The sequence below is a fragment of the Lynx canadensis genome, chromosome D4 (genome assembly GCF_007474595.2).
Source record: "Lynx canadensis isolate LIC74 chromosome D4, mLynCan4.pri.v2, whole genome shotgun sequence".
Lineage (NCBI taxonomy): Eukaryota > Metazoa > Chordata > Mammalia > Carnivora > Felidae > Lynx > Lynx canadensis.
This window is the reverse complement of record NC_044315.2, coordinates 66,829,578-66,856,973: the sequence shown is the minus strand read 5'-3', so window position 1 is coordinate 66,856,973 and position 27,396 is coordinate 66,829,578. Positions and strand designations below refer to the sequence as shown.

At 38.6% G+C, this 27,396-nt stretch overlaps 1 protein-coding gene across 2 annotated transcripts in view; it reads right to left on the bottom strand.

Annotated features, from left to right (window-relative positions):
- FKTN (fukutin) overlaps positions 1–27,396 on the bottom strand; it is an 86,249-nt gene that overhangs the window by 6,157 nt on the left and 52,696 nt on the right. Inside the window, exon 10 of one of the 2 annotated variants that reach the window (XM_030293523.2) lies at positions 8,015–8,112. In XM_030293523.2, the coding sequence (XP_030149383.1) occupies positions 8,015–8,112 (98 nt within the window). Of the gene's footprint in view, positions 1–2,519; positions 8,113–27,396 lie in introns of those variants that run through there. The other variant, XM_030293525.1, reaches the window with a different exon arrangement.

Sequence of the window (27,396 nt, the reverse complement as noted above, 5' to 3'; positions counted from 1 at the left end):
TACCTTGATGGATACTTAGGTTGTTTCCATATCTTGGCTATTGTAAGTAAAGCTACAATGTACAGAGGATGCAGAAATCTTTTTGCCATAATGATTTCATTTCCTTCAGATAAACATCCAGAAGTGGAACTGCTGGATCGTATGGTAGCTCTATTTCTAATATTCTGAGGAAGCTTCATCCCATTTTCCTAGTGGCTGCACCAATTTACATTCCCACCAGCAGTGCGTATGTGTTCCCTTTTCTGCACATTCTCATCAGCACTTTTTGGCTCTTTTCTTTTTGGTAACAGCCATTCTAACAGATGTGAGGTTTTGATTTGCATTTTCCTGATGATTAGTGATGTTGACCACCTTTTCATGTACCTTTTGGCCACTTGAGTATCTCTTTTGGAAAAATGTCTATTCGGTTTCCTTGCCTACTTTTAACTGGATTATGCTACTTTTTGCTATTGAGTTGTAGGAGTTCCTTACGTATTTTGCCTATTAACCTCTTATCAGATATATTGTTTGCAAATAGTTATTCCCACTCTATAGGTTATTTTTCATTGTTGTTTCCTTTCCTTTGTGGAGGCTTCTAACCTTGATGTAGTCCCACTTGTTTACTTTCACTTTTGTTGCATTTGGTGCTTCTCGTGACATATCCAAAAAATCATTGACAAGAGCAATGTCAAGGAACTTTTTTTCCCCACTTTCTTCTAGGTGTTTTATGGTTTCAAGCCTCACATTTATGCAAATACATTTTGAGTTAATTTTTGTGAGTGGTTTAAGATAGAAGTCTAGTTTCATTCTTTTGCATGTGAATATCCAAATTTTCCCAGCCCCACTTATTTATTTTTATTTTTTAATTTTTTTAATGTTTATTTTTGAGAGAGGGAGACAGAGTATGAGCGGGGAAGGGGCAGAGAGAGGCAGACACAGAGTCTGAAGCAGGCTTCAGGCTCTGAGCTATCAGCACAGAGCTCCACACAGGGCTCAAACTCACGGACTGGGAGATCATGACCTGAGCGGAAGTCGGACGCTTAACTGACTGAGTCACCCAGGCACTCCATCCAGCCCATTAAAGAGACTGTATTTCCTCTGTTCCGTATTCTTGGCTCCTTCATCAAATATTAGTTGACTGTTTATGCAGGGGTTTATTTCTAGGCTTTCCATTCTGTTCCATTGGTCTATGTGTCTGTTTTTATGCTAGTACTGTATTGATTAGTATAGCACTATAATTTAGTGTAAAACCAGCAAGTGTAATGCCTCCAGCTTTGTTCTTCTTTCTCAGGATTGCTTTGGCTACTGCTTTTGACTGCTTGGTTAATGATGTTGAACATCTTTTTAGCGTGCTTGTCACCTGTCGGTCTTTTCCAGGGAAATGTCTATTCATGTCTTTTGCCCATTTTCTAATTGGATTTTTCTGAGCTGTTGAGGGTTCGGGTTCTTTATATATTCTAGATGCCAGTCTTTTGTCAGACATGTTGTTTGCAAATGTTTTCTCCTAGTCTGTAGCTTGACTTTCCATCCTTTTCTGGTAGGCTTTTGCAGAGCTGCAAATTTTAATTTTGATGAAGTCCAACTTATCAATTTTTCCTTTTATGAATTGTGCTTTTGGTATCAAGTCTTTTTTTTTTAAATTTTTTTTTTCAACGTTTATTTATTTTTGGGACAGAGAGAGACAGAACATGAACGGGGGAGGGGCAGAGAGAGAGGGAGACACAGAATCGGAACCAGGCTCCAGGCTCTGAGCCATCGGCCCAGAGCCCGACGCGGGGCTCGAACTCACGGACCGCGAGATCGTGACCTGGCTGAAGTCGGACGCTTAACCGACTGCGCCACCCAGGCGCCCCTGGTATCAAGTCTTAAGAAAGAGCTCTGCCTAGTCCTAGATCATTAAGATTTTATTTTTTTTCCTGAAAGTTTCATAGTTTTACATTTTAGTACATTATACCTGAGTTCATTTTTGTATAAAGTATGAATTTCAAGTTGAGGTTATTTTTGTTATTGTTGTTGAGATGGCTATCCTTGCCTCCACTGAATTGCTTTTGCTCTTTGATCAACAATCCTGGTGAGCACATTTGTGTATCAATTTCTGGCTTCTTATTCTCTTCAGGTGATCTATGTGTCTATCTCTTTACCAATACCACAGTGTCTTGATTACTGCATTAATCAAGGGCTGCCTAATAAAGACTGGGTGGCTTAAAACAGACATTTATTTTCTCACAGTTCTGTAGTCTAGAAGTCCAAGATCAAGGTGTTGGTAGGGTTGGTTTCTTCTGCAGGCCTCTCTCCTTGACTTGTAGATGGCCACCTTCTCTCTAATCTTCACATAGTGTTCTCTCTGTGCCTGTCTGTATTCTAATCTCTTCTTATGGGACTCGGTCATATTCGATTAGGATCCACCCATATGACTTCATTTTACCTTAATTTTAGAAATACTATACCGGTGGCAAGATGGACTATTTTGCCAGGTTGCTTATGAATGTTAGTGGCTGTAACAATATCTACTGCAAACTTCAAGAATAAACACAAATATCTCATGTGATTAAAAAGACTTTATTCATCATCCCAAACCGATTATATATTACAAATTCTGATCAAAATAATAATATTAAAGGTATTTTCAGTAGTACCACAAACTACCTGTACCTGAAAATAAAACCAAATAGTAAACTGGTAAGCATACACTGAAATTTACCCATGTTTAAAATATCACTTTGTTTAAAAAATTCACAATCATGTTTTTCTGGTTATAAAGTGGAACGGACACACAAATAGCTACATAGGATTTTCATTTAACAAACACATGAACTATTTCCCATGCTCTCAATGAGTCATCAAAAGACGACAAAATCTTGTAATTCTTCTTAATGGTGTGGGAGACAGTACATTGTTTTATGTAACAAAATACAGTACTTCTAATTCTCCTCATGTTCCCTTTCAAACCCACTGTGAGAGCTGCTTGTAAGTATACAACAGCTTGGTTGGCTAATGGGTTTCCACATAATCTCTACATTGGGTTGGGTTGGGGGAGGCTGAGGGGGGTATCCTAACCTAGAAGTTCTGTAAATACAGAAGCAGAGATTTGTCATTAGGAAAATGTAGACTTGCCTACTTTAGTACTGGTCCTGTGAAGAGGTATCACTATTGAACTGGCCTGTATGACTTATAAACTATCATTAGATTTTAGCCTGTGCAGAGAAGCTTACAAAAGCATCACATACCCTGTTGATTCTTGCCTGGGACAGAAATACAAATTTGATGGAAAAAGGTAGAAAAGAGTATTTTTCATCTCTCCTTTATTAAAATACCGATAGAGACATTCATCAGCACTGATAGTTATATGAAACTAAGTATTCCAAATTCTTTCCCTCTGTAAATCATGACTTACATCTGATTTTGGCTGGGTAGAGATTTACTAACAAGGAGATGAGAATTCATCTCTAGAATATACTAGAATATTAAAGAAGAAGCCCGGGGCAGAGCAAGTACCAAACGTACAGAGGTAGAGAGAGTAAATTGCTTGGGACGAAGGAACTAGATAACAGAAGGGATCATATAAGGAGTCTTTAGGAGACAAAAGTTTGACCAATAAAATGAAAATACAAGTTCTATTTAGAGGAGACAACTCGGTAATGCCTCTGAATTCATGAACCATATAATTTGTCCTTTAATGCCTTGATACAATGAAACAATTTTTTTCCTAAGCAAATTCAGTCACCCAACCTCCTGAGTAAGGTTCATGTTCTGAACCATAGTTACTTCAATCCCATTTGAAAAATAATTAGAAAAGAGACTTGGAAGTAGGAAATGGAACATCTCCTGAGTAATACTAGGCCCAGTGCTAAGCACTTTATTTCATTTTATCCTAAGTGAAAATCCTAAGAAATATACCTCATCTCCCCAATTCACTTTGTGGAAAATGAGGCTGAGAGGTTCTCTGCCAGAAATCCCACATGATGAAGCTAGGATTCAAACTTGGACCTAATTCAGAAGTTTGTGGTCTTTTTAAACCAACATGCTGACTCCCCTAAGTGAAATGTTAGAGGTGTCCTAGCCCAGGTCTTAATGACAGAGGAAGAAGAGGAGGAAAGAGAAACCCCTGCTGGGACATTTTTTCAAAGATATCCTTTTGTCTGGTCAGGAAGTGGAGTTTTCCCATGATAATTAAGTATCAGGAGTTGGGAATGTGATACTTTCTCTGACTAGATTTTGAGGGAACATTTCCCATGGCGATTTATAATACTGAGGATGAAAGAATCGTTCATTTTCCAGGAGGTGAAATTTGGGGGAGACTTTCTTAGGCTTGTGATACTGGGTGAGGTGTTAGGCTGGAGTGTGGAAATTCGTTCCAAGTGTGCTTCTCAGATGCAGCTCTGGTCCCCAATCTACAAACCCCCGCTTTTCTATGGAACACCCTGCTGTCCCATGTGCCATCAGAAGCTTTGCAGCCATGGTAAGACTGGATACAATGGTTTGGGGTCACAAAGAAGGAGAGGAATGAGCACAGTCGAATTATTCTCAACTACTTGTATCCATAAGAGGGTATCAATAAGGGAAGGAGGAAGGACTCTTGGGAAGTGGGTGCTTAGCAGATTGGTGTTCTTTCCTGGGGAGGTGGATGGGGTGAAGCAGCAATGGGATGCATCTTGAACTTAAGAGAATCAGGTACTCCTGGATGTTAAGAATATCAGGACCAAAGGCTGATGTCTCCAAACATGAACTATTTTACCTTTTGGAGATATGGCATTTTGCAGATAAAGGTATGAAAGCAGTGTAAGTATTTTGGACAAGAAAGAAACACTCCTTCTTGATCTCTTTGTCACTTCGGGTTCTCAATCTGGGCAGAAAGATACTAAGTGAGGAATGGCAGAAACACCCTGAAACCGAGTCCCTAGGCACAGGATGACTTCTCTGCCAAATATCTCAATCAGAGTTAGTTAAGATGCTGTGCCATGATGCACTGAAACAGGGACAGGGCCCAAAGTCATGGCACTCCTGAGTTTTAGCCTCTGTTGTTTATCAAATCACTCCTATAGCTTACTGATTTAGCTATAAAATAAGGAGAACATGAATGTGACCCTCTAGTCTTTAAGACTCAAGAGCAAGATGATTTTCCCTCAAGAGTTAACTTGTTTGGGGAGGATGGTAGACATTCTGCCAGCTAGTGGTCATATTTCAGGGTTTGTAGCCAGGGAATCAAAGAAACTGGCCATCCCACTGCCCAGCTTCTTAGGGATGCCTGATTTTGAGAACTGCAGTTTTATTACAGGGGCCAGGTATCAGTAGCTGCAGCAGAGGGGAGAAGGCCAAGTACTCCCTGCCTTGAGAAGGAAGAGTGGCCACCTGTTGTCAAGTGGGAGGTTATCAATCTTGCCTCTCAGGATCTCTCTGGAGACATCCATGGGTGCCTAACCTCCAAGTTACTATAAGAGGTTTTCTCCTGGTAAGCCAAAGTGAACCTCAGAGTGGTCATATTAGGAGAACTATTGTTGGAATACTAAGGTGAAGGAAAAAAAGTGATTTGATGAGGTGTGATGGTAGATTCACCCAAACCAAGGTCTCTGGACACTCAGCACAGTTAAGAACTGTCAAGAAACACAGGATGAAGTATGGCTGAATCTGTATCAGAAGCAAGCCTGGTGTTCAGAGTATGGGGAAAAGCTCTCATTCCCTCAAACTAGGGTAGGACCCAAGAGCTGAAGCCTGTGAAACCAGAAGGTAGCCAAGAAAGGTATGTTAGCTGCCAGTGATCTATGAAGGGAAGGATATAGAACCTCTGTCAATGAGGCCAAGACACCTTAGATTTTGGATACTTTAAGACCATGGACTCCAGGGACAGATAAAAGAAAAATAACCTAAATAGGAACGGGTAAGAGCCCTTGGCAAACAGTGGAAGCCCCAATTTGAAATGGGCAGAAATGAGTATGCACTTTTGTATACACTTCTAGATGCTAAGCACAAGCAAATGGTCCTCACTAAGCAGGGTGGATTCTGGCCAGGAACGTTATTATTATTATCTGATATTTTTTCAACCATGAAAAATTAAATTAGGTTCAGCTATTTAGAATTTGGGTATGATTTCTATGGACTGGTTTTCCAGCAAAGGGAAAGTTGATTACAATGGCCTGTCATCTGGGGACAAGTTTACTGGTAATCTATACGTGTCCCTGAAAACCTAATGATGTTAGTTATGAAAAGATCCAATGATGATGCATGGAAATCTCATCCCAAGAGAGGAAGGTCAGTGGTTACCATTTATTTAAAAAAGGTTTTGATGTTTTGAAAGTATAGAGTGGGGTGGTTGCTGGTCACTTTTCCCGACTTTGTTTTAGGAAAACTCAGTCAAGCCCGTTCCCTCAGACCTCTGGTTTCCATTTCTGACACTCCTATTATTCTCTGGTTTTAGAGGAAAATCTGTGATCTGGCCCAGAAAGTTGTCCTAAGCAGCCTAGACAAAATGTAAGACTCAGCCGCCTTCCTGGACAAAGAAAAAGCGAGCAGTGCTTATTGTGACTATGTATACCTTTACCTCTCACTTGGAATATGTAATTAAAGTGACCCATGAAGAGATGAGGGAGACTGAGTCATCCTAGCCCACTCAGAAACATATCCTGAGGGGGCAAAAGGAAACTGAAGGGTCTCAGAATGGGTGGTACTTGATAAAGCAGGGAAGTCTGCACTCTTGTCCCATCAATAAGCAACAGATAGAACACTGAGACAGAATTAGAATGGACACAGACTTTACAGACACTATGATGTGGGGGTGGGACAGGGGAGAAAGCATTTCTCAGGTTTGCCATTTATCTTCCTTTTGGAGATGTGAGAGAGTACTGGAAGAGGAAAGGGAATAGGTAGGTTTACATATCATTTAAATTTGTTTATAGGCCATGAACGAAAGATATGGAACTGTAACTGATCAATGAGTACAATGAAGAGTACAATTAGAAAAATTAGAGGTATTTCTATTAATATTTTAGTGTTAACATTAAAATTGGGAGTACAAGGATTATAAGTTCAGAAAATATTAAAGTCCATGAATAGCTCATATTTCCACCTAACAGATGGTTGGGAAAGAAATAAGGAAAGTAAGTTTCATGAAATGACAACCCTTTCAAAATCCTGTCTGGTAGCATGATCTCACTTGAATGATTTGTTAACAAGTGCTATAGAGGTCAGTGAAAATATTCTCACAATGGCTGGAAATTTAAGCTTCACACAAGCATAAGCTTTCTTTTCATTTCAAACATAAAAATAGAAAATGTATGGAAATTTGCATATCTTTGACAAAGTTAAAAAGAAGCTCTTGTTCTCTTATAGAATGATGCCCTGTGCTCTAGATGAACTCCATATCGGGTTGCTTGTAAAATGAATCTGCTAGCATCTTTTCTTGAGGCCATCTAAAGTGTGATCACTTAAATATTAACTCAGACTCTACAACCTTAAAAGCAGCACTAACATACAAGCTTCACTGCTGATAACAGCAACGGGCTATTCTTTTCTACGAGTATATCCCTCCTTAGCTTTGCCTGATAAACCTGTGTTCCAGTCCAGGCATTATCTAAAATCTTTAAAGAACATCATATTCTGTATGAGCTCTTCAAAGAGTGAGGGTGTTTCCCTCCAAGGAAAATTGAGGTGCTTACCAAAGGGAAGGGAAAGAGAGACAGGCACGTGCCTCACTCACTTCTGCTCCTCCACTGTAACCTAGCACTGCACCTGGCACATGGGGGCTCCTTAACAAATGTAAAATGAGAGGATTAAATCAGATGGCTCAGAGGTTAAGACTCTCTGCGTCTTCAAACTTGACATATATCTTTGGCTCCTACTTACGTTTGACACATAGAGATGTATCTTCTTAAACAGTTATCCACCTTTGTTTCGGACGAGGAATTCTACCATTTCAAGTTACTGTCTCAGTATAACTGGATAACCTCATCCCACTCAGAAATAGGCCAGACTCCATTGGGCCGTACATTGGGGGGAGAGCGCTTCCAGTCCCATGTCTTCACGGGAATCTTCCAGGTCTTACCATAGTTGGCTTCAATGTAGTCAATGGTTTCACAGGGCACATGAATCTTCATGTCTACAAACTCAGTCCAGCACAGTGTAAACTTGGGAAATAGGTACCTGCGGCAAAACAGAGGCAATGTAGAGAGGGGTTAGGCTCAAGAGTAAAAGTTTATCTCAGGAACCCAGTTGCTAGTGCACTTTGGGCTGAAGGAAAGGCCTCTCCCACTCAGTAGCTTTGGGGACAGACATGGTGGGTATTTTGTTGTTTCTGACTGTCCAGCATCCCCTTCCTCTTCTATTTTTTTTTAAGTTTACTTATTTAGAGAGAGAGAGAGGGAGAGAGAGCATCTGTGTGTGGGCAGGGGAAGGGCAGAGAGAGAGAACCCAAGCAGGCTTTATACTGTCAGCACAGAGTCAGACGAGGGGCTGGAACTCACGAATTGACTCGTGAAATCATGACCTGAGCTGATATTGAGTCAGATGCTTAACCGACTGAGCCACCCAGGCACCCCTCCCATTCCTCTTCTAATGTGACAGCACCTCCATTTGCCTCTCCTTATTCTCTATGGTTTAGGAGGGGCTAACCCAACCCCCAGGCCCCTGAGATACAAAGACCCAGGCGTAACCAGTACATTATAGTGACTGGATCAGGGATGGGAATATACACAAATTAGGCAAATAAAAGTCAGCTCTGGGATTTCCATTGGGACTACTGGAGGAAAGAGGCATTCTTTTTTGCTGAGGTTTCTAAGCTGGTGAGATGGAAGCTGAGCATCTTTGTTATCTATTAGCAGAAAGAGCCTGTCTGAGAATGAAGTCAAAGCAAAAAGCTGCCAAAAAGTGGAGGAAAAATGATAGAGCTCAGAAAACCCCAGGGAAGGACTTGGATTTAGCTGTGGCCATTCCTTAAACATCTCAGGTAAATAAATCCATGAATATATAGATGTTCTTTGTTTCCTCCAAGTTTTATTTAAATTCTAGTTAACTATTCCTTTTTTTAAAAAAATTTTTTTTTCAACGTTTTTTATTTATTTTTGGGACAGAGAGAGACAGAGCATGAACGGGGGAGGGGCCGAGAGAGAGAGAGAGACACAGAATCGGAAACAGGCTCCAGGCTCCGAGCCATCAGCCCAGAGCCTGACGCGGGGCTCGAACCCACGGACCGCGAGATCGTGACCTGGCTGAAGTCGGACGCTCAACCGACTGCGCCACCCAGGCACCCCTCTATTCCTTTTTTTTTACAACATTTCTAATACTTGCACTTCCTCATTTTTTCTTAAAGTTTATTTATTTATTTGAGAGAAAGAGTGTGTATCAGTGGGGAGGGGCAGAGAGAGGGAGAGAGAGAATCCCAAGTAGGCTCTGTGCTGTCAGAGCAGAGCCCGAGAAGGGGCTTGATCCCACAAACTGCGATCATGACCTGAGCTGAAATCAAGAGTTGGACACTTAACCGACTGAGCCACCAGGCACCCCAATACTTGCAATTCTTCATACATGGAGGGGAGGCATGTACAGAAGTGAGAATGGAAACAAAACCTTTCTAGTCAGCCAGACAACCTGAATCAAGCCACACTTAAGACAGCTTTCTGAGTAAAGCTTCACGCACCAGCCCTCTCCTCAAACGCAGGAATCGAGGTCTAATGCTTGGCTGTCTGCACTTCAACAATATCTCTCTTAACGACAGCTATACAGACCCATTCTTCCTGCCCTGCTTTTATTTTACCACTTGCCCCCCTCCTTTTTTTTTTAAATCTCTGTTCTCAGCCACAAACTTACTTTATTTTTAATAGTTCACACATCATTAAATCCCCATCCAATTCAAACTACTACTGAGAGAAGCTGACTACACAACACTAAAATAAGCAACACATGTGTGAGGTGAATCTTCTTTTCTCTTAGAGCCTGGATTTCCCGAGGATATACAGCAAGCATGACTCCAAGATGCATTCCCAGGCTTCTGTCCCTTAAACCTATCTGTAGTTTCTGCCTTTCTTTCATCTCAAATGCTAAAGAACATCTCGACACCAGCCCAGGCAATGTTAGTTATAATGAATCGTACTCTGTCTATAGCAGAACTATTTTAACTAGCAGGTAAGTTTGAGAAATCAAACCAAAACACGTTTCTTAAATGAACTCTGGATCAGTAAATTAAATTCAATATATTACAAAGGAAAGCTAAAATGAGCAGGTTCATTAGGTTTAAGTTTATATTACAGCCCTATATTCTGTGTTGATGTTTTCTGAGGAATGTTTCTTCTCTTCACAACATGAAAAGAACTTTCAGTAATGAGATCTGAAGTGGCAATCGCAGAGATCACAGAAATTTAAAATATCAGAGGATTAAAGAAAAAAGGAACAGGAAAAAAGCCAGATGTCAAAGCATAATCATTTTGTAGAAATGGGATCTAGCTGGGATGTTCTCCAAGGAAAGGTCAGTTCTCACGTATTCTGCGGTTAAATATCATGTTTTACCACCAGATGAACATAAAGCCATACATGAAAAGGAGAGGCTGAACAAATTCTAAAGAAAGCAACAAGTTCCTTCTACCCAAACCAATGGGTGCTGGCAGTTAATAGACAATCCCAGCTGGCTTCTGTGAAAAAATGGCCACAGAAAATCTCAGAGCTGAGGAAGAAATAAGATACAGCATAGCTCTACCATCTGCTGGTCCCAATTTTATTCTGCACACTCATATTCATGGAAATGCTTATTTTGTCATCAGACACAGCCATCCATCACTGGCCTCCACCCTCCCCTATCAGATTCTGGTCACCAGAATGTCCACCTGTCCCCTCCTATCAAGTTGACACACTGAAGTTGAAATGAGGCAGAAATTACAGTCTATTTTGTAACCTAGTCCAGGAAATTCCTCTCGTAAATATTAGCCTCTACAGTCTATCAAAGAAGTGAACATAAGAAAAATCACAGGTCTGGGATGAGAATACCACAAATTTTACAACAGCAATATTTTAAACAATGAAATGTTCGAATGAACAAAACCAAAACAAAACTACATACGCAATGTTAAAAGTAATTCAAAGACAATTTAACCAAAACGTTCATTTTTGTTCCTGAATGGAAATACCCCTAAATCTTTGTGGTTTTCTTTTCACTTAAATAATTTTCAATTTGATCAGCAAAAAAAAAATTCCAGCTTCCTAGGAGAAGAGGAAAGATAAACAAACCATAAAATGTGAAAACAGATTGTGAAATGGGATTGCGGAGAGGAAGAGGGGGGGTGGGTGACAGAGAACAGCACATGCCATGTGCTCTGTCCAGGTTACCAGTAAACACTACGACTGGACCACACCATGGGTCTGCGACCTTACCTTAGCTTTGAAAGCTAAGATTCTGTTTGGCTAAGCAGTTTGTACTTGAAAGCTCTGAGACAGGATCTAAAATGGGAACAGATTTCAATTCGAACCTAGTAAGTTCAAGGGATCTTTTCACATAAACAAAAATCCTTCCATTCACATTTCTATTTCATACCACATTCATTTTATCTTTGCATAAAATAGTAATTAGAATTAAGAGTTAGTTGGGAGTTAAAAAAAAAAAGACAGAGAGAGAGAGTTAGTTGGAGTAGACCGTTTCCATTTTTTTCTCCTCACAGACATCCTTACAATCTGTAAAACCACTTACTGGTGGTGGGATAAAGTAATCTCACCAGTTTAATTGTACAACCTATAGACATTATTGCTAAGTGAAAAACATTGCTGTTATTATTCCTAGGTAGCTAGGCTAAGTGAGACAGAGACACCATCAATTGTAACTGAATCTGACCTTTTTAAACATAATTTGCATTAGACTCTGAAGTTAAAACAGCAGAGCCATGGTCTTAAACAAGAATTTCCTGTAAAACACCACAAATGGTTTATTCTCATTATCAGTTTGGTCTCTTCTTTAATTCTTAATTTCTTTTTCTTGTGTTATTACAATGCCTAAGCCCTCTAGCATTTGGCTTAATGGAAGCAAGGATAGCACATAGTTTTTGTTTGTTTCTGATTTTAATAGAAGAGCTTCTAAAAAGTTTACCATCAAATATGATTGCTCACTCTAGGTTTTTGGTATATTCCCTTTATCTGGTTAAGGAAATTCCAGATCCATTTTATTTCAAACTTGCTAAAAGATCTTTCCCCTCCCTTCTGGTTAATTATGAAATTTATCAAAAGTTTTTAATGTCATCTATTGAAACAATCATCAAAGGCTTTTCTCCTTTAATCTTTTAATCCTTTAATGTTGAGAATTACACAAATATATAGATACTATAAAATTTGATTTGTTGTATTTCATTTAAGATATTTTCATCTGTTCGACAATATTGTAATTTCCCTTTAAAAATTTTGTTGGCATTGTCCAAGTCTAATTTTGCTATCAATCTCAGACAATGAGTTGCTTAAAGCATATTTTTCATATTTTTCCTTTTTAAATTTTCTGAAATAGGAGATATAATATAGGGAATAACCTACTTTGTGAAGGCATGGTAAAACTTTCCTGTAAACTTTCTTGGCCTTTCATTTGGGACAAGAGGGGGAAAGGAGAATTTTTCTTTTTCTTTTTTTAAATGTTTATTTATTTTTGAGAGAGAAGAGAGACAGAACGTGAGCAGGGGAGGGGTAGAGAGAGAAGAAGACACAGAATCTGAAGCAGGCTCCAGGCTCTGAGCTGTCAGCACAGAGCCTGATGCGGGGCTCGAACCCATGAACCGTGAGATCATGACCTGAGACAAAGCTGGATGCCTAGCCGACTGAGCCACCCGGGCACCCTGGAAAGAAGAATTTCTGATTATTAATTCAATTTCTTTCATGAGTATAAGTTTCCTAGATCTTCTTGAGTTTTGACATTTATTTTTGCCCAGAAAATTTTATCATTTTCGTATTACACCTTATTATCAAATTTAATGATTTAACGTCCCTAACATTTTCCTTTGGAAGTCAGTGTAACATAGTTAAGAGCATAAACTCTAAAGCTCTTGGGTTAGAGTAGTCAATATTTAATTTTACTCTTTTTAAAAAAATTTTTAAATGTTTATTTTTGAGAGAGAGAGACAAAGCGTGAGCAGGGGAGAGACACAGAGAGACAAAGAATCTGAAGCCAGCTCGAGGCTCTGAGCTGTCAGCACAGAGACCGACAATGGGACTTGAACCCATGAACTGTGAGATCACAACCTGAACCAAAGTCAGATGCTTAACAGACTGAGCCATCCAAGCGCCCTTTTTCTTTTTTTCTTGATCAATCTTGTTAGATGTCTAGTTTAATTTGCTAGTTTTTATTTTTTTTTAAGAACGAGCATTTGCATTTGTTGATCTTTGATACTGTTTTCTATTTCATTATTATTTTTTTTTTCTCTTGGCTTTCTTCCTTCACTTTGCTTAGGCTGACAGCATTATTCTTTTACTTTCTTCAATTAAATGCTTAATTTGTTTTTTTAAATAATTTTTGTAATGTTTGTTTACATCTGAGAGAAAGAGAGACAGAATGTGAGCAGGGGAGCAGCAGAGAGAGAGGGAGACACAGAACCAGGCTGTAAGTTGTCAGCACAGAGCTTGACACAGGGCTTGAACCCACGAGCCCTGAAATCATGACCTGAGCTGAAGTTGGACCCTTAACCGACTGAGCCACCCAGGTGCCCCTTAATTTGCTTTTTTAATCTATTTTTTAATATTTAAATGTTTTTAAGGCTACAGGTTTACCGCTATCCTTTTAACTGCATCCTACAAGTTTTGATATGTATAGTACATTATCTTTGAGTCCTAAAAATTTTATAATTACCACTATTATTTCTTTTTTTTTTTTTTGGCTTTTATTTTTTATTTTTTTTCCACACAAGACCCAGTGTTCATCCCAACAGGTGCCCTCCTCAATGCCCATCACCCACTTTCCCCTCTCCCCCAACCCCCATCAACCCTCCATTTTAAACTCATTAGTTATTAATGAGGGCATTTTAAAGTTTCCATATATCTTAAAGAGGTCTTTAATTGTTTATTTATAATTTAATTCCATTGTGGTCAAACAATGCCACCTATTGAAATAAACATGTATATTTTCTCCCTTTAACCTGTTAATAGAATTTCTCTCTCTCTTTCTCTCTCTCTCTCTCTCTCTCTCTCTCTCACACACACACACACACACACACACACACACACACACACAGAGGAAGATTTTTATTAATGATGTAAAATTTATTAAGATTGTCTTTATGATATAGTACATGACCAACTTTTGTAAATGTCCCATTTATAGCCGAGAAGAAAGTATATCCACCATTTGTTGGATAAAGACTTTTACATATATATATATATATATATATATTTACATATATATATATTTACATATATATTTACATATATATATTTACATATATATATGATAAATCAAGCTTGATTTTACTCATATTTTCAATAGTTTTATTAATTCCTTTTTTGCTTGAATCAGCAGTTTTTAAAATAAAAGTATTTCGGAATCTCCCACCATAATTGTGGACATGTCAATATTCATTAGAATTTCATCGGCTTTTGATTTATATACTTAAAGACCACATTATTAAAGTCCTCTAACACTTCTTGGTGCACCATCTCTCTGTAAAATTGTGTTGTGGGCCTTTTAATTTAGCACCAGTTTCCTTTGGTTAATAGTATTGGGGAATATCTTTTTTCTATCTCTATAATTTTTTCAACCTTTCTGTATGATTTTGCTTTAGGTATGCCTTTTACCAAGCATTATATAGGTATGTTTTTTTTTTCTATCGCATTTTAATCTTTATATGAATTAGCTTAATCTGCTATTATTTCCTGTGGTTAATTATATATTTGGACATTTTTTGAATTCTAGAGCCAGGCTGCCTGGGCTCAAATCCTGGCTCTGTCTGTTATCAGTTGTAATACCTTGGTCAATTTCTTTGTACCTTAACTTCCTCATTTATAAAATGTGGGTACTAACAGTACCTAACAGAGATGTCAGCATACAATGAATAAATAAATGTAAAGTACTCACTTAGAACAGTATCTAGCACATACACAGTAAGTGCTATTATAATGCTGTTATTATGATTATCTTCACATGTTTTCAGCTTACCATACCTTTTCTTTGACCCACCTTTCCTAATTTCCTTTAATTGATAAATGTTTATAAATTCCCTTTTGTTCTGTTTATTTGGAAGTTTTTTTAAAATATTTTTTAAAGTAATCTCTACACCCAATGTGGGGCTCAAACTTACAACCCCAAGATCGAGAGTCCCATACTCTACCAACTGAGCCAGCCAGATGCCCCTATCTGGAAGTTTTAAATACTATTTCTAACTAGCAGTAGATACTGTTTGTAATAGTTACTGTTTACTTTTAACATATATATGCCACTATAAGATTTGCTAATAAAAACAGATTGTATGCAGAATCTCTACCCTTTTCTTACACACAGAACTTAAATATACTTTACTCCTTGAACACTGACAAATCAACTCCTCCTCAACTTATCATCAAGAGTTTTCCTTTCTGAGGGTTGATGGGGGGTGGGAGGGAGGGGAGGGTGGGTGATGGGTATTGAAGAGGGCATCTTTTGGGATGAGCACTGGGGTGTTGTATGGAAACCAATTTGACAATAAACTTCACAATTCACAAAAATAAACTCAAAATGGATAAAGGACCTGAATGTGAGACAGGAAACCATCAAAACCTTAGAGGAGAAAGCAGGAAAAGACCTCTCTGACCTCAGCCGTAGCAATCTCTTACTTGACACATCCCCAAAGGCAAGGGAATTAAAAGCAAAAGTGAACTACTGGGACCTTATGAAGAGAAAAAGCTTCTGCACAGCAAAGGAAACAACCAACAAAACTAAAAGGCAACCAACGGAATGGGAAAAGATATTTGCAAATGACATATCGGACAAAGGGCTAGTATCCAAAATCTATAAAGAGCTCACCAAACTCCACACCCGAGAAACAAATAACCCAGTGAAGAAATGGGCAGAAAACACGAATAGACACTTCTCTAAAGAAGACATCCGGATGGCCAACAGGCACATGAAAAGATGTTCAACGTCGCTCCTCATCAGGGAAATACAAATCAAAACCACACTCAGACATCACTTCACGCCAGTCAGAGTGGCCAAAATGAACAAATCAGGAGACTATAGATGCTGGAGAGGATGTGGAGAAACGGGAACCCTCTTGCACTGTTGGTGGGAATGCAAATTGGTGCAGCCGCTCTGGAAAGCAGTGTGGAGGTTCCTCAGAAAATTAAAAATAGACCTACCCTATGACCCAGCAATAGCACTGCTAGGAATTTACCCAAGGGATACAGGAGTACTGATGCATAGGGGCACTTGTACCCCAATGTTTATAGCGGCACTCTCAACAATAGCCAAATTATGGAAAGAGCCTAAATGTCCATCAACTGATGAATAGATAAAGAAATTGTGGTTTATATACACAATGGAGTACTACGTGGCAATGAGAAAGAACGAAATATGGCCCTTTGTAGCAACGTGGATGGAACTAGAGAGTGTGATGCTAAGTGAAATAAGCCATACAGAGAAAGACAGATACCATACGGTTTCACTCTTATATGGATCCTGAGAAACTTAACAGAAACCCATGGGGGAGGGGAAGGAAAAAAAAAAAAAAAAGAGGTTAGAGTGGGAGAGAGCCAAAGCATAAGAGACTGTTAAAAACTGAGAACAAACTGAGGGTTGATGGGGGGTGGGAGGGAGGGGAGGGTGGGTGATGGGTACTGAGGAGGGCACCTTTTGGGATGAGCACTGGGTGTTGTATGGAAACCAATTTGACAATAAATTTCATATATTTAAAAAAAAATAAAAAAATAAAAAACAAAAAAAAGTTTTCCTTTTTTTTTTTAATGTTTACTTATTTATTTTTGAGACAGAGACAGAGCAAGAGAGCACAAGCATGGGAGGGGCAGAGAGAGAGGAAGAGAAAATCCCAAGCAGGCTCCATGCTGCCAGCGCTGAGGCTGAAGCAGGGCTTGATCTCACGAACTCGTAACATTATGACCTGAGCTGAAATCAAGAGTCGGTTGCTCAACTGACTATGCCACTCAGGTGCCCCAACAGTTCTCCTTTTTTGACTTTTCTTTTTAACACATTGTCATTTTATTTTTTACAGGCAATGGCTCATAAATTTACTGACATATTTTACCCATTTCTGTGTTCACCATTATTTCATATATATTATGTCTTCCTTCTGGGTCCTTTAATAGATCTTTAAGCATGGGTCTCTGAGACATAAACTTTCTTAGTCTTTTTATATGTGTAAATGTCTTTATTTTGACTTCCCTCTTGAATGTTAGTTTTAACTACATATAACTTTCTTAGTTATTTCTCCGCAGCTTTTGAAAGATGCTATAACCTCCATTATCTTCTGGCCTCTACTGTTTCAGAGGTATATTTGCTGTTCCTTTGTAAGCAATCTATTTTGTCTGGTAGCCTGCAAATTTTTTTTGTTTTTGACATTACAGTTTCCTTAAGAAGTATCTAGATGTAGATTTATTATTTATCCCACTTGTCTGTCTTTAATTTGGGAATTTTGTTTAAATACTGCTTTTCATCACTTATTCCATTCTGTTTTAGTTCCACTAGGTCTTTTATTTATTCATTTATTTTTATTTTCATTCTTTTTTTTTTTTTTTTTTTTTATTTGAGTATAGGTGACACACTATGTTACGTAAATTTCAGGTGTACAACATAGTGATCTGACAAGTTTATACATCATGCTATATTCATCCTAAGTGTAGTTGCCATCTATCACCATACACTGCTACTACATTGTCAATGACTATATTCTTTATGCTGTGCCTTTTATTCCCATGACTTATTTATTCCATAACTGGAAGCTTATATCTCCTATTGTCCTTCACTCATTTTACCGAACTCCCTACCCCCTCCTCTCTGGCAACCATCAGTTTGTTCCCTATATTTATGGGTCTGATTCTGCTTTCTGCTTTTTCATTCATTTGGTTTTGATTGTTTTAGATTCCATTTATTCATGAAATCATATGGTATTTGTCTTTCTCAGTCTGACTTATTTCACTTAGTAGAATACTCTCTAGGTCCATCTATGTTTTTTTCAAATGGCATGATCTCATCCTTTTTTATGGCTGTGTAATATTCCTGTGTGTGTATACGTGTGTGTGTGTGTGTGTGTGTGTGTACACACATTACATCTTCCTTATGCACTTGTTTACTGATGGACACACTTGGGTTGTTTCCATATCTTGGCTATTGTAATTGTTTTTTTTTTTAATGTTTATTCATTTTTGAGAGAGAGAGAGAGAGAGAGAGAGAGAGAGAGAGAGAGAGACAGAACGTGAGTGGGGGAGGGGCAGAGAAACAGGGAGACAGAGAATTCGAAGCAAGCTCCAAGCTCTGAGCTGTCAGCACCGAGCCCAATGTGGGGCTCGAACTCAAGGACTGTGAGACCGTGACCTGAGCTGAAGTCAGATGCCAACAGACTGAGCCACCCAGACACCCCTTGGCTATTGTAAATAATGTTGTAATAAACAGGGGTGCAAAAATATCTTTTCAAATTAGTGTTTTTGTTTTCTTTGGGTAAGTACCCAATAGTGGAATTACTGGATTATATGATATTTTGATTTTTAACTTTTTAAGGAACCTCCATACTGCTTTCAACGGTGGCTATACCAATTTACATTCCCACCAACAGTGTAGGAGGGTTCTTTCTTCCCCCACATCCTTGCCAACACTTGTTATTTCTTGTGTTTTTTATTTTAGCCATTCTGACAGGTGTAAGGTGATATCTCATTGTGGTTTTGATTTGCATTTCTCTGATGATGAGTGATGTTGATGTCTTTAATTTTTTTTTTTTTTTTAGTGTCTATTTACTTATTTCGGGAGAGAGAGAGCAAGTCAGCAAAGGAGGGTCAGAGAGAGAGGGAGAGAGAGAATCCCAAGCAGGCTCCATACTGTCAACACAGAGCCTGATGTGGGGCTCGATCCCAGGACTGCAAGATCATGACCTGAGTTGAGACTGCTTAACTGACTGAGTCACTCAGATGCCCCCAGCGATGTCTTGTAGACATATTCATCAGTGATTTGTGTTTGGACCAAAGGGAATGTGGCAAAGTGAGGAATTACTGTGCCACATTAAGTTATCACCACCAATTTTGCCCAATTTTCTAAGAAATACACTCTACTCTTGAAAACCAAGGTTACAGGGCATCTGGGTGGCTCAGTCTTTAAGCGTCTGACTTCAGCTCAGGTCATGATCTCACTGTTTTTGAGTTCAAGTCCCATATCGGGTGAGGTCAAGCTCCAATCAGGAGAGCTCCAGCCCTGCTTCGGGTAAAACATGAGCCCTGGTTCGGGTGAGCCCAGCTTCTCTCTCTCTCTCTCTCTCTCTCTCTCTCTCTCTCTGCCCCTTGTGAGATTCTCTCTGTCTCTCTCTCTCTGCCTCGTAGCCACTTGTGCCCTCTCTCTTGAAAGAAAGAAAGAAAGAAAGAAAGAAAGAAAGAGAAAGAACGAGAAAAAGAAAAAAAGAAAGAGAAAAGAAAAGAAAAGAAAAGAAAAGAAAAGAAAAGAAAAGAAAGAAGCCAAGGTTACAGGATGGTTACTAGCATTTTTTAAAACTATCTCTTCATTAGGGGCGCCTGGGTGGCGCAGTCGGTTAAGCGTCCGACTTCAGCCAGGTCACGATCTCGCGGTCCGTGAGTTCGAGCCCCGCGTCAGGCTCTGGGCTGATGGCTCGGAGCCTGGAGCCTGTTTCCAATTCTGTGTCTCCTTCTCTCTCTGCCCCTCCCCCGTTCATGCTCTGTCTCTCTCTGTCCCAAAAATAAATAAACATTGAAAAAAAAAATTTAAAACTATCTCTTCCACTAAACTTCTCACAATCCCACCATAGATAATACAGAAGTAAAAAGGGTAATAGTGGAATGGTAATATACTTTTCAGAGCCTAAACGAGAATATAATCTCTGAGGTCTTTATTGATCCAACACTCCACTGCTATCCCAAACTTCTAACATATAATCAATATATGCAGCATACACATGTTGTATAAAATAAAATTCTACCCACTGAACCTCATTTTCCCACTGACTTCCAGTATAAATTGAGTGATTTCACTTATCCTACCAACTATTAAACTCTGCTATGCAATCTCCAGAGGACATAACTAGTGATTATCTGTACTACAGGAGAAACAAGAACAAATTTATATCATCAGTGAGTAGACAAATTAAAGCTTATATGGGTAGTTGTTATCATTTAACACCTGAATGCACCTGCATAATGACTATATCAAAAACCATCCGTGTAAAGCATGCACAGAACTTTTCTTTAATGCCAGAAACAGAGCCTCAGGACACGTTTATTTCTACTGCATAGCTTCCCAAAATTTGATCTATAGCTCATCAACAACCAATTAGATTCAGCTGTGCTTGCTTTCTCTCAGACAATTTTAATAGTATTTCTCTTTGGATAGAACAGGTAATTTTAAAAAAGAGATTACACTGTAATTTCAACTTTTATACTAAATAAGAAAGTCTTCTTTTATTTTGAACTCAGATTACCTAGTCTGTCCAATCAGGTGCAAAAAGCTCAGAGTTTATCACGGCAATTGGGCCTGCCTTGATCAAATTCATCGCTTCTGGTCCCAGTTCTCTATTTCAACATTTGTAATCTTGAGCTCTTTTCTCTTCACATCAGTTTTCTAAGTTGTCATTTTTCTTTTAACCTTGTAAATAAACTTTTTTTTTCTTAAATAAACTTTCCTGGGAAGTAATTTACACATTATGAAATGCAGCCACTTTAAGTTTTGACGAACACATATACCTGTGTAACCACCACAACAAGCAGGACACAGAACGCTTCGTCCTCCCTGCTTCCTAAAGTTCCCTGGGCTCTTGGGCAGTCGGGCCATCGATCCAGCCTGGCCCCCGGCAATCACTGATCTTACTACTTCCTTGACTGGTTTTGGTGTTCTATAACTTCACATACGTGCAGTTACATAGTATAACTCTTCCTATCTGACTTCTTTCACTGAGCATATTTTGGAGATTCATTTATGTTATTGCATGTATCAGTACCTCATTTCTCTTTATTGCTGAGTATTCCATTGTCTGAACATACTATAACTTGTTTATCTGGTCACCAGAAGATGCAGTTGGGTTGTTTCTGTGTTGGGTTTTTTGTTTTTTGTTTTTGGCTACCACAAACAATGCCATACAGGGGCAGTGGGATGGCTCACTCAGTTAAGCGTCCAACTCTTGGTCTCAGCTCAGGTCATGATCTCACGGCTTCATGGGTTTGAGCCCTGCACTAGGCTCTGCGCTGCCCTGGAGACCCCTTGGGATTCTCTCTCTCTTCCCCTCCTCTACTCTTGCCGTCTCTGTCTCTCTCAAAATAAATAAGCTTAAAAAAAAAAAAAAGAATGCTATGCACATTCATGTCAACTCGTTTAGTGAAAGTGTTTTTATATCTCTTGGACTACTACCTTATACAGTACTTCAAAGAATTACATTCAAACAAGAAGACACATGGCAGTCTTAAGAAATATAATTTACTTCACATAAATGAAAGGTCCGCCATTTATTCATTCTGAGGTAATCATCTTCTTTCTAAAGATTTTATTTTTATTTTAGTAACCTCTACATCCATCATGGGGCATCAAGAGTTGCACGCTGTACCGATGGCACCAGCCAGGCACCCCTGAGGTAATCTTCTCTCAAAACACACAAACAAACAAAGCTAACTACATAAACAACTCCCACTTCTGTATACTGTATATGTATATAATTACCATATAAAATGCATTCAAAATTCTTCCCTCAATGATTCAATTAGTGCCTGCTACTCACTAGAGGTTTGGAAGTACAATTAAGGAACCCTAAGACAATCTACTTGTTGTAAAATATGAAGGTATAAACAGAATAGGAAATATGAGATCATTTTTTAAAAAGCTAATGTCTTAAATACACTAATTTAAAGAAATTATTCAAATTTGCTTTTTTAGCTTCACAGCTCTAAGTACTAAAAAGGCAAATATATTTTTTGAGAGCTAAAACCATGGGAACCTGGTTTTCAGTCATCAGTCTATGAAGCTGAGAGAACCTCTGATCCAACAACTAACTCTGGTCTTTAACTTCTGGTAAAATGGAGTGACTAAAAACTGGGTGACTTGACCTTACGGCTCTGATTCTCCAAAGGTATCTTGATCAAGACATCAATGTGGCATCATCACCCTATCATCTTAACAAAACAAATGCACTTAAGAACTGATTTTAGTTTCAAGTGGGGCTCAGGTTTCAGGCCGACAGATTTACCAGGCCTGATTCTATCTAGAACTCAGAAAGGACAGACAGCAGAAGTTCCCAAATAAGGCATGAGAAAAATAAAGCAAAAACAAAATCTATGTAAAATCAGAGTCAGGGGAGATTATTTCCAGTTAGAGGTAGTGAGGAGCAACATCAAAAAAACAGGCAACTCAATGCCCTTGAATGGGCAGAACTGGGACATGCGATGACGTAGCTGGTACAACTCAGTGTCATGCTTAAATCTTGGTCTAAAATCAGGTTGCAAAAGGCTGGGTATCTAAATACAATGTGGTATCTTAGGTTAGATCCTAAAATAGAAAAAGGACATTAGTAGAAAAACTGGTGAAATCCAGATAACATCTGGAATGTAGTTCATTATAATGCACCAATGTTAGTTTCTTAGCTTTGAGCCAGGTACTATGGTAACAATGTTAACATTAGAGGACACTGGGTAATTGGTATACAGGAACTCTCTGTATTATCTTTGCAACTTTCCCATAAATCTAAAATTATCATAGGGGAGCCTGGGTGGCTCAGTTGGTTAAGTGACCAACTTCGGTTCAGGTTATGATCTTGTGGTTCGTGAGTTCGAGTCCCGTGTCGGGCTCTGTGCTGACAGCGCGGAGCCTGGAGCCTGCTTCGGATTCTGTGTCTCCCTCTCTCTGCTCCTCCCCCATTTGTGATCTCTCTCTCTCTCTCTCTCTCTCTCTCTCTCAAAATTAAACATTAAAAAATTTTTTAAAAATAAATGAAAAATAAACTTATCATAAAATAAAAAGTTTATTTTAAAAATAGGGGAAAAAAAGGAAGATAGGATAAAGCATGCTGACAAGGAAGTCCATATAACTTCTAAGAGTCCTAAAGAGTCAAAGGAAAAACAAGAGACTGAAGAATAAAATCTTGTACTTTACTGTATCAGAACATTGCTCACTTACCCTTTCTATTTCTCAAACGGCACAAACAATAATAATGATTCAATTCTGGGAATCTAGTCAAGGGAACAATCTCTAATAAAGCTTTTACTTTATGTAAAAATATGCACATAGGATTTTTTTAATAAGAAGAAAAAATAAGCTGGGTGTTATATGTAAGTGATGAATCACTAAATTCTACTCCTGAAACCATTATTACACTATATGTCAGCTAACTTGGATTTAAATTAAAAAATTAAAAATAAATAAATAAAAAGAAGAAAAAATAGGAATAGTCTAAATAGAAAAATAGTTAAGCAAACCTATTAGTCCTTTCTCCACAATCCTACCAAGTCTACCTAACAAACTTCTCTATTTTTAAGCCATGCTTCCTTGTTGTTGCTGCTAGACAGACTCTGATTTGGTATCTGAACTATATATGACACAGACTTCAATTACTGCTCTGCTGACCAAGTACTTTAATAATTCATCTCATGGTCCAGATTATGAGATCCCTGATAGAAGAAACTAAGTATGTTTACATTAGAATCCATTGCACATAACAGTTAGTAAATAAAGTCTGAAGAAATGAAACGTTATATAGGAGCCACACCCGGATGGGAGTCTAGTCCCACAGAGGACAAATCCAAGTTTTTTGAAGATCTGTACAGTAAGCAGCAACTGCAAATATCAGAAGGTATAAGGATGCCACCACTTGCCCACTGGGTAGTAGATTTCCTAGTAGAGGTTAGAGAGGTAGCTGTATTACCCTGACAATATAACATTGAGGAGAAGGGCTATTTTCATGGAGGGAGTATTAACAGTATAATAGATCATGCTGACACTAGCATCATGTATATATAAGAAGTGATATGGTCCCACATCTGAGTCTCAGCTCTGCCATATTTCCACGTCTATAAAATGAAGGTGACAATTTAAAAAATCTCCCTTATAAACTTGTGAGGATTAAATGAGATGATGCATATCAAAGTTTGGCATAGTGCCTGGCATGTAGTAAATATTCCATAAACGTTAATTTTTATTATTACCATGATTATTACCTCTCAAACTTCTGGCCTCTACTAACAGCTGATTCAGATGGGAAGGAAAAAAAACAACCCCAAGAAACCCAGGCAGCATCTACAGGACCGTGAAGTTACAGAATAAAAACTTCACATCCTGGCGGCATAGTTATTATATGCATCACCTTTTATTGCTAGTGATTGAGACTCTGACAAAGAAAAATAAGTATAAAACAATCCAGACCCACTGGAGTAATGAATCCAAGTTACCACTGTGCTGAAGATACTATGCTTTGTGCCAGAGCAACACAATAGCAATAGTGGAAATAATAATATAGTAACAATAGTAGCAGCAGTGGCTGATATTTATATAGCACTTACTGTGTGCCAGGTACTATTTCAAATGCATTACGTGTATTAGTTCATTTAACCTATTAAGTCTTAGAAATAAGCATTTAGGTGGGGCGCCTGGGTGGCGCAGTCGGTTGAGCGTCCGACTTCAGCCAGGTCACGATCTCGCGGTCTGTGAGTTCGAGCCCCGCGTCGGGCTCTGGGCTGATGGCTCAGAGCCTGGAGCCTGTTTCCGATTCTGTGTCTCCCTCTCTCTCTGCCCCTCCCCCGTTCATGCTCTGTCTCTCTCTGTCCCAAAAATAAATAAACGTTGAAAAAAAAAAAAAATTTAAAAAAAAAAAAAAAAAAAAAAGAAATAAGCATTTAGGATTAAGAGTCCAACAGCACTGGGGTTAAATCTTGGCCCAGCCATTAATGAGCAAGTTACTTCACTTCTCTAACTGGCCGTTTCCTCATATCTACCTGGGAGTGAGAACACCTAAGCCACAGGGATAATGTGAGGACTGTCTGAGATTATAAACATAAAGTACCTATCATGTGCCAGATAACCAGAAGATGCCCTAGGAGCTATACCTTTATCATTGCTGTTAATATTATTACATCTGAGGACCAAAAACATCATTCTGCAGGCATGCAGAGTAAAGTTTCAAAAGGGGAACTTTTTTCTTCCTTCCTGAGTTCCTCTTTAGCCTTTTTTAAAATTGTAAGCATTCAGGGCACCTGGGTGACTCAGTCAGTTAAGTAACTGACTTCAGCTCAGGTCATGACCTCGGGGGTTCGTGGGTTCGAACCCCGTGTCAGGCTCTGTGCTGACAGCTCAGAGCCTGGAGCCTGCTTCACATTCTGTGTCTTCCTCTGTCTCTGCCCCTCCCCTGCTCATGCTCTCTCTCTCAAAAATAAATAAACACTTAAAAAAATCGTAAGCATTCTATGATATTAAGTTTGCCTCAGAATGAATGATAACATGAATACAAAGTGAAATATACAGATAAAAAGACCTTTAGATTCGCTTTAAGAGTTTTTTTTCTCTAGGAATAGTGCTGGTGAAAATACTATAGTTCCTTCAAGTAAATAGTGCTGAAAAGAATGAAAATGGCATATGGCTGGGGGAATCTTCCAAAGAAACTACTCTACACAGCCATCCCTGTTCTTTTCTCTGCCTTTTAAGGTCACAGTAACAGGATAGAAAATCTGGGACTCACACCATCTGTCCAGACAGTTCCATCACTGCTCATTTCTCTTGTTAAATAATCAGAACATTTCACACTTCCCAAACACTGCTACCATAAAGAGCAGCTAAAGCAGAATGAAAGAAGCTCTTTCTATGCAGAAATGTAGCGGTTAGAAATGAAGAGTTCTTTTGAAGTTTGTGGGTTTCAGACCATGTTAGTGAGAAGAAAGAAGTTTATGCCCCCGAAGGAAATCTAAGAATAACAGAATTATACTACTGGCTCTAGAAATTACCTTTCTTTGAAAAAAGGTGACATTCTCATATGAGTTCTCTATGAATAGATTTGGCAGTTTAATATTGACTTAATTATATAGGTTTCTTCTAATCTGTCAATTTCTCATAAGACTAAGAAGAGAAATAGTTTTCTTTACCACCACTACAACTGCTACTCCTAGTAGTATTAATAATAGTAGTAATTAATAATAATTAATAATAACTATTAATAATAGCAATAATAATTACTTGGCACTCGGAACATCCTTAATTCTCTTCAAACCCCCCTTTTTTGTGTATTAACTCAGCTAATCCTTAACGCCATTCTATGTAGCAATTTCTGTTATTATTCCCATTTTACACTTGAGGAAACTTATGCACAGAGAGGTTAACTAACTTGCCCAAGGTCATAAAGCTGGTAAAGTATAAAGCTGGGATTCAAAAGCAACCAGACTGGCTCCATCTCCTCAATTTCTAGGCGATACTATTTTACAGTTTTTAAAGAAGCCTCCAAATTATACATTAAATTCAGCTTCATCATATTTTGAATAAACAAACTATAGCTGAATGTCATAAACACCCCCATTCACCTAACCACAAGTGAGAATGTCAGTTATATGTTAACTTATTAATTTGTCTTATAATCAGAGCTTTAACCCAGAATGAATGTGTTGTTATCATAAAGCAAAATAATTTTTTATATTAAGTACAAGTTTCAAGAATATGCTCCAGGGTCAATGTCAATTTGGGGAGACTTTACAACTTCGAGAAAAAGGTTTGGATTACTCTCAAACCTCCAGAATTTAAGCTTATGTGAAGACTCCTGGCCTTCAAATAAAGATTCAGCACTCCCGAGAGGGTGTGTCAACACACCCAGGAGAAGGCAGTCTGAATACGGCATTTCTCTTCTGTGCTACAGAACATTCCCCACTCTGCCCAATGGATCAAATTTATTCCAAGTTAGAAGCTCCAATCTGAGTGGTAAGTGAGGCAAATTTATGCTTCTGCTCATATAACTACCATAGTAATGACGGCAATGATAATAATCACATTAGTAATCATAATATTACTAATAAACAGTAGCAATCATAACCACCATTTGCTGATAACTTAGTAAGTGCTAAGCATTATGCCAAGTGCCTCATATGTCAGGTGTATTAGGGAGACAGTGGGGAGTAGTGGTTAAAGAGATGGATGGACCGTGTGGTCTTGAACAAGGAACTCAGGTTTTTAGCGCCTCACAGAATACCTACCTCCTAAGATTATTTTGATGATTAGATGTGTTAACACATGTGCAATGTTCATAACAGTCAAACACACAGGAGTAATACCCAAACTTAAGAGACTAGGAGATTAATGTCCAGAAAAGCTAAAGGCCACACATGGGTTAG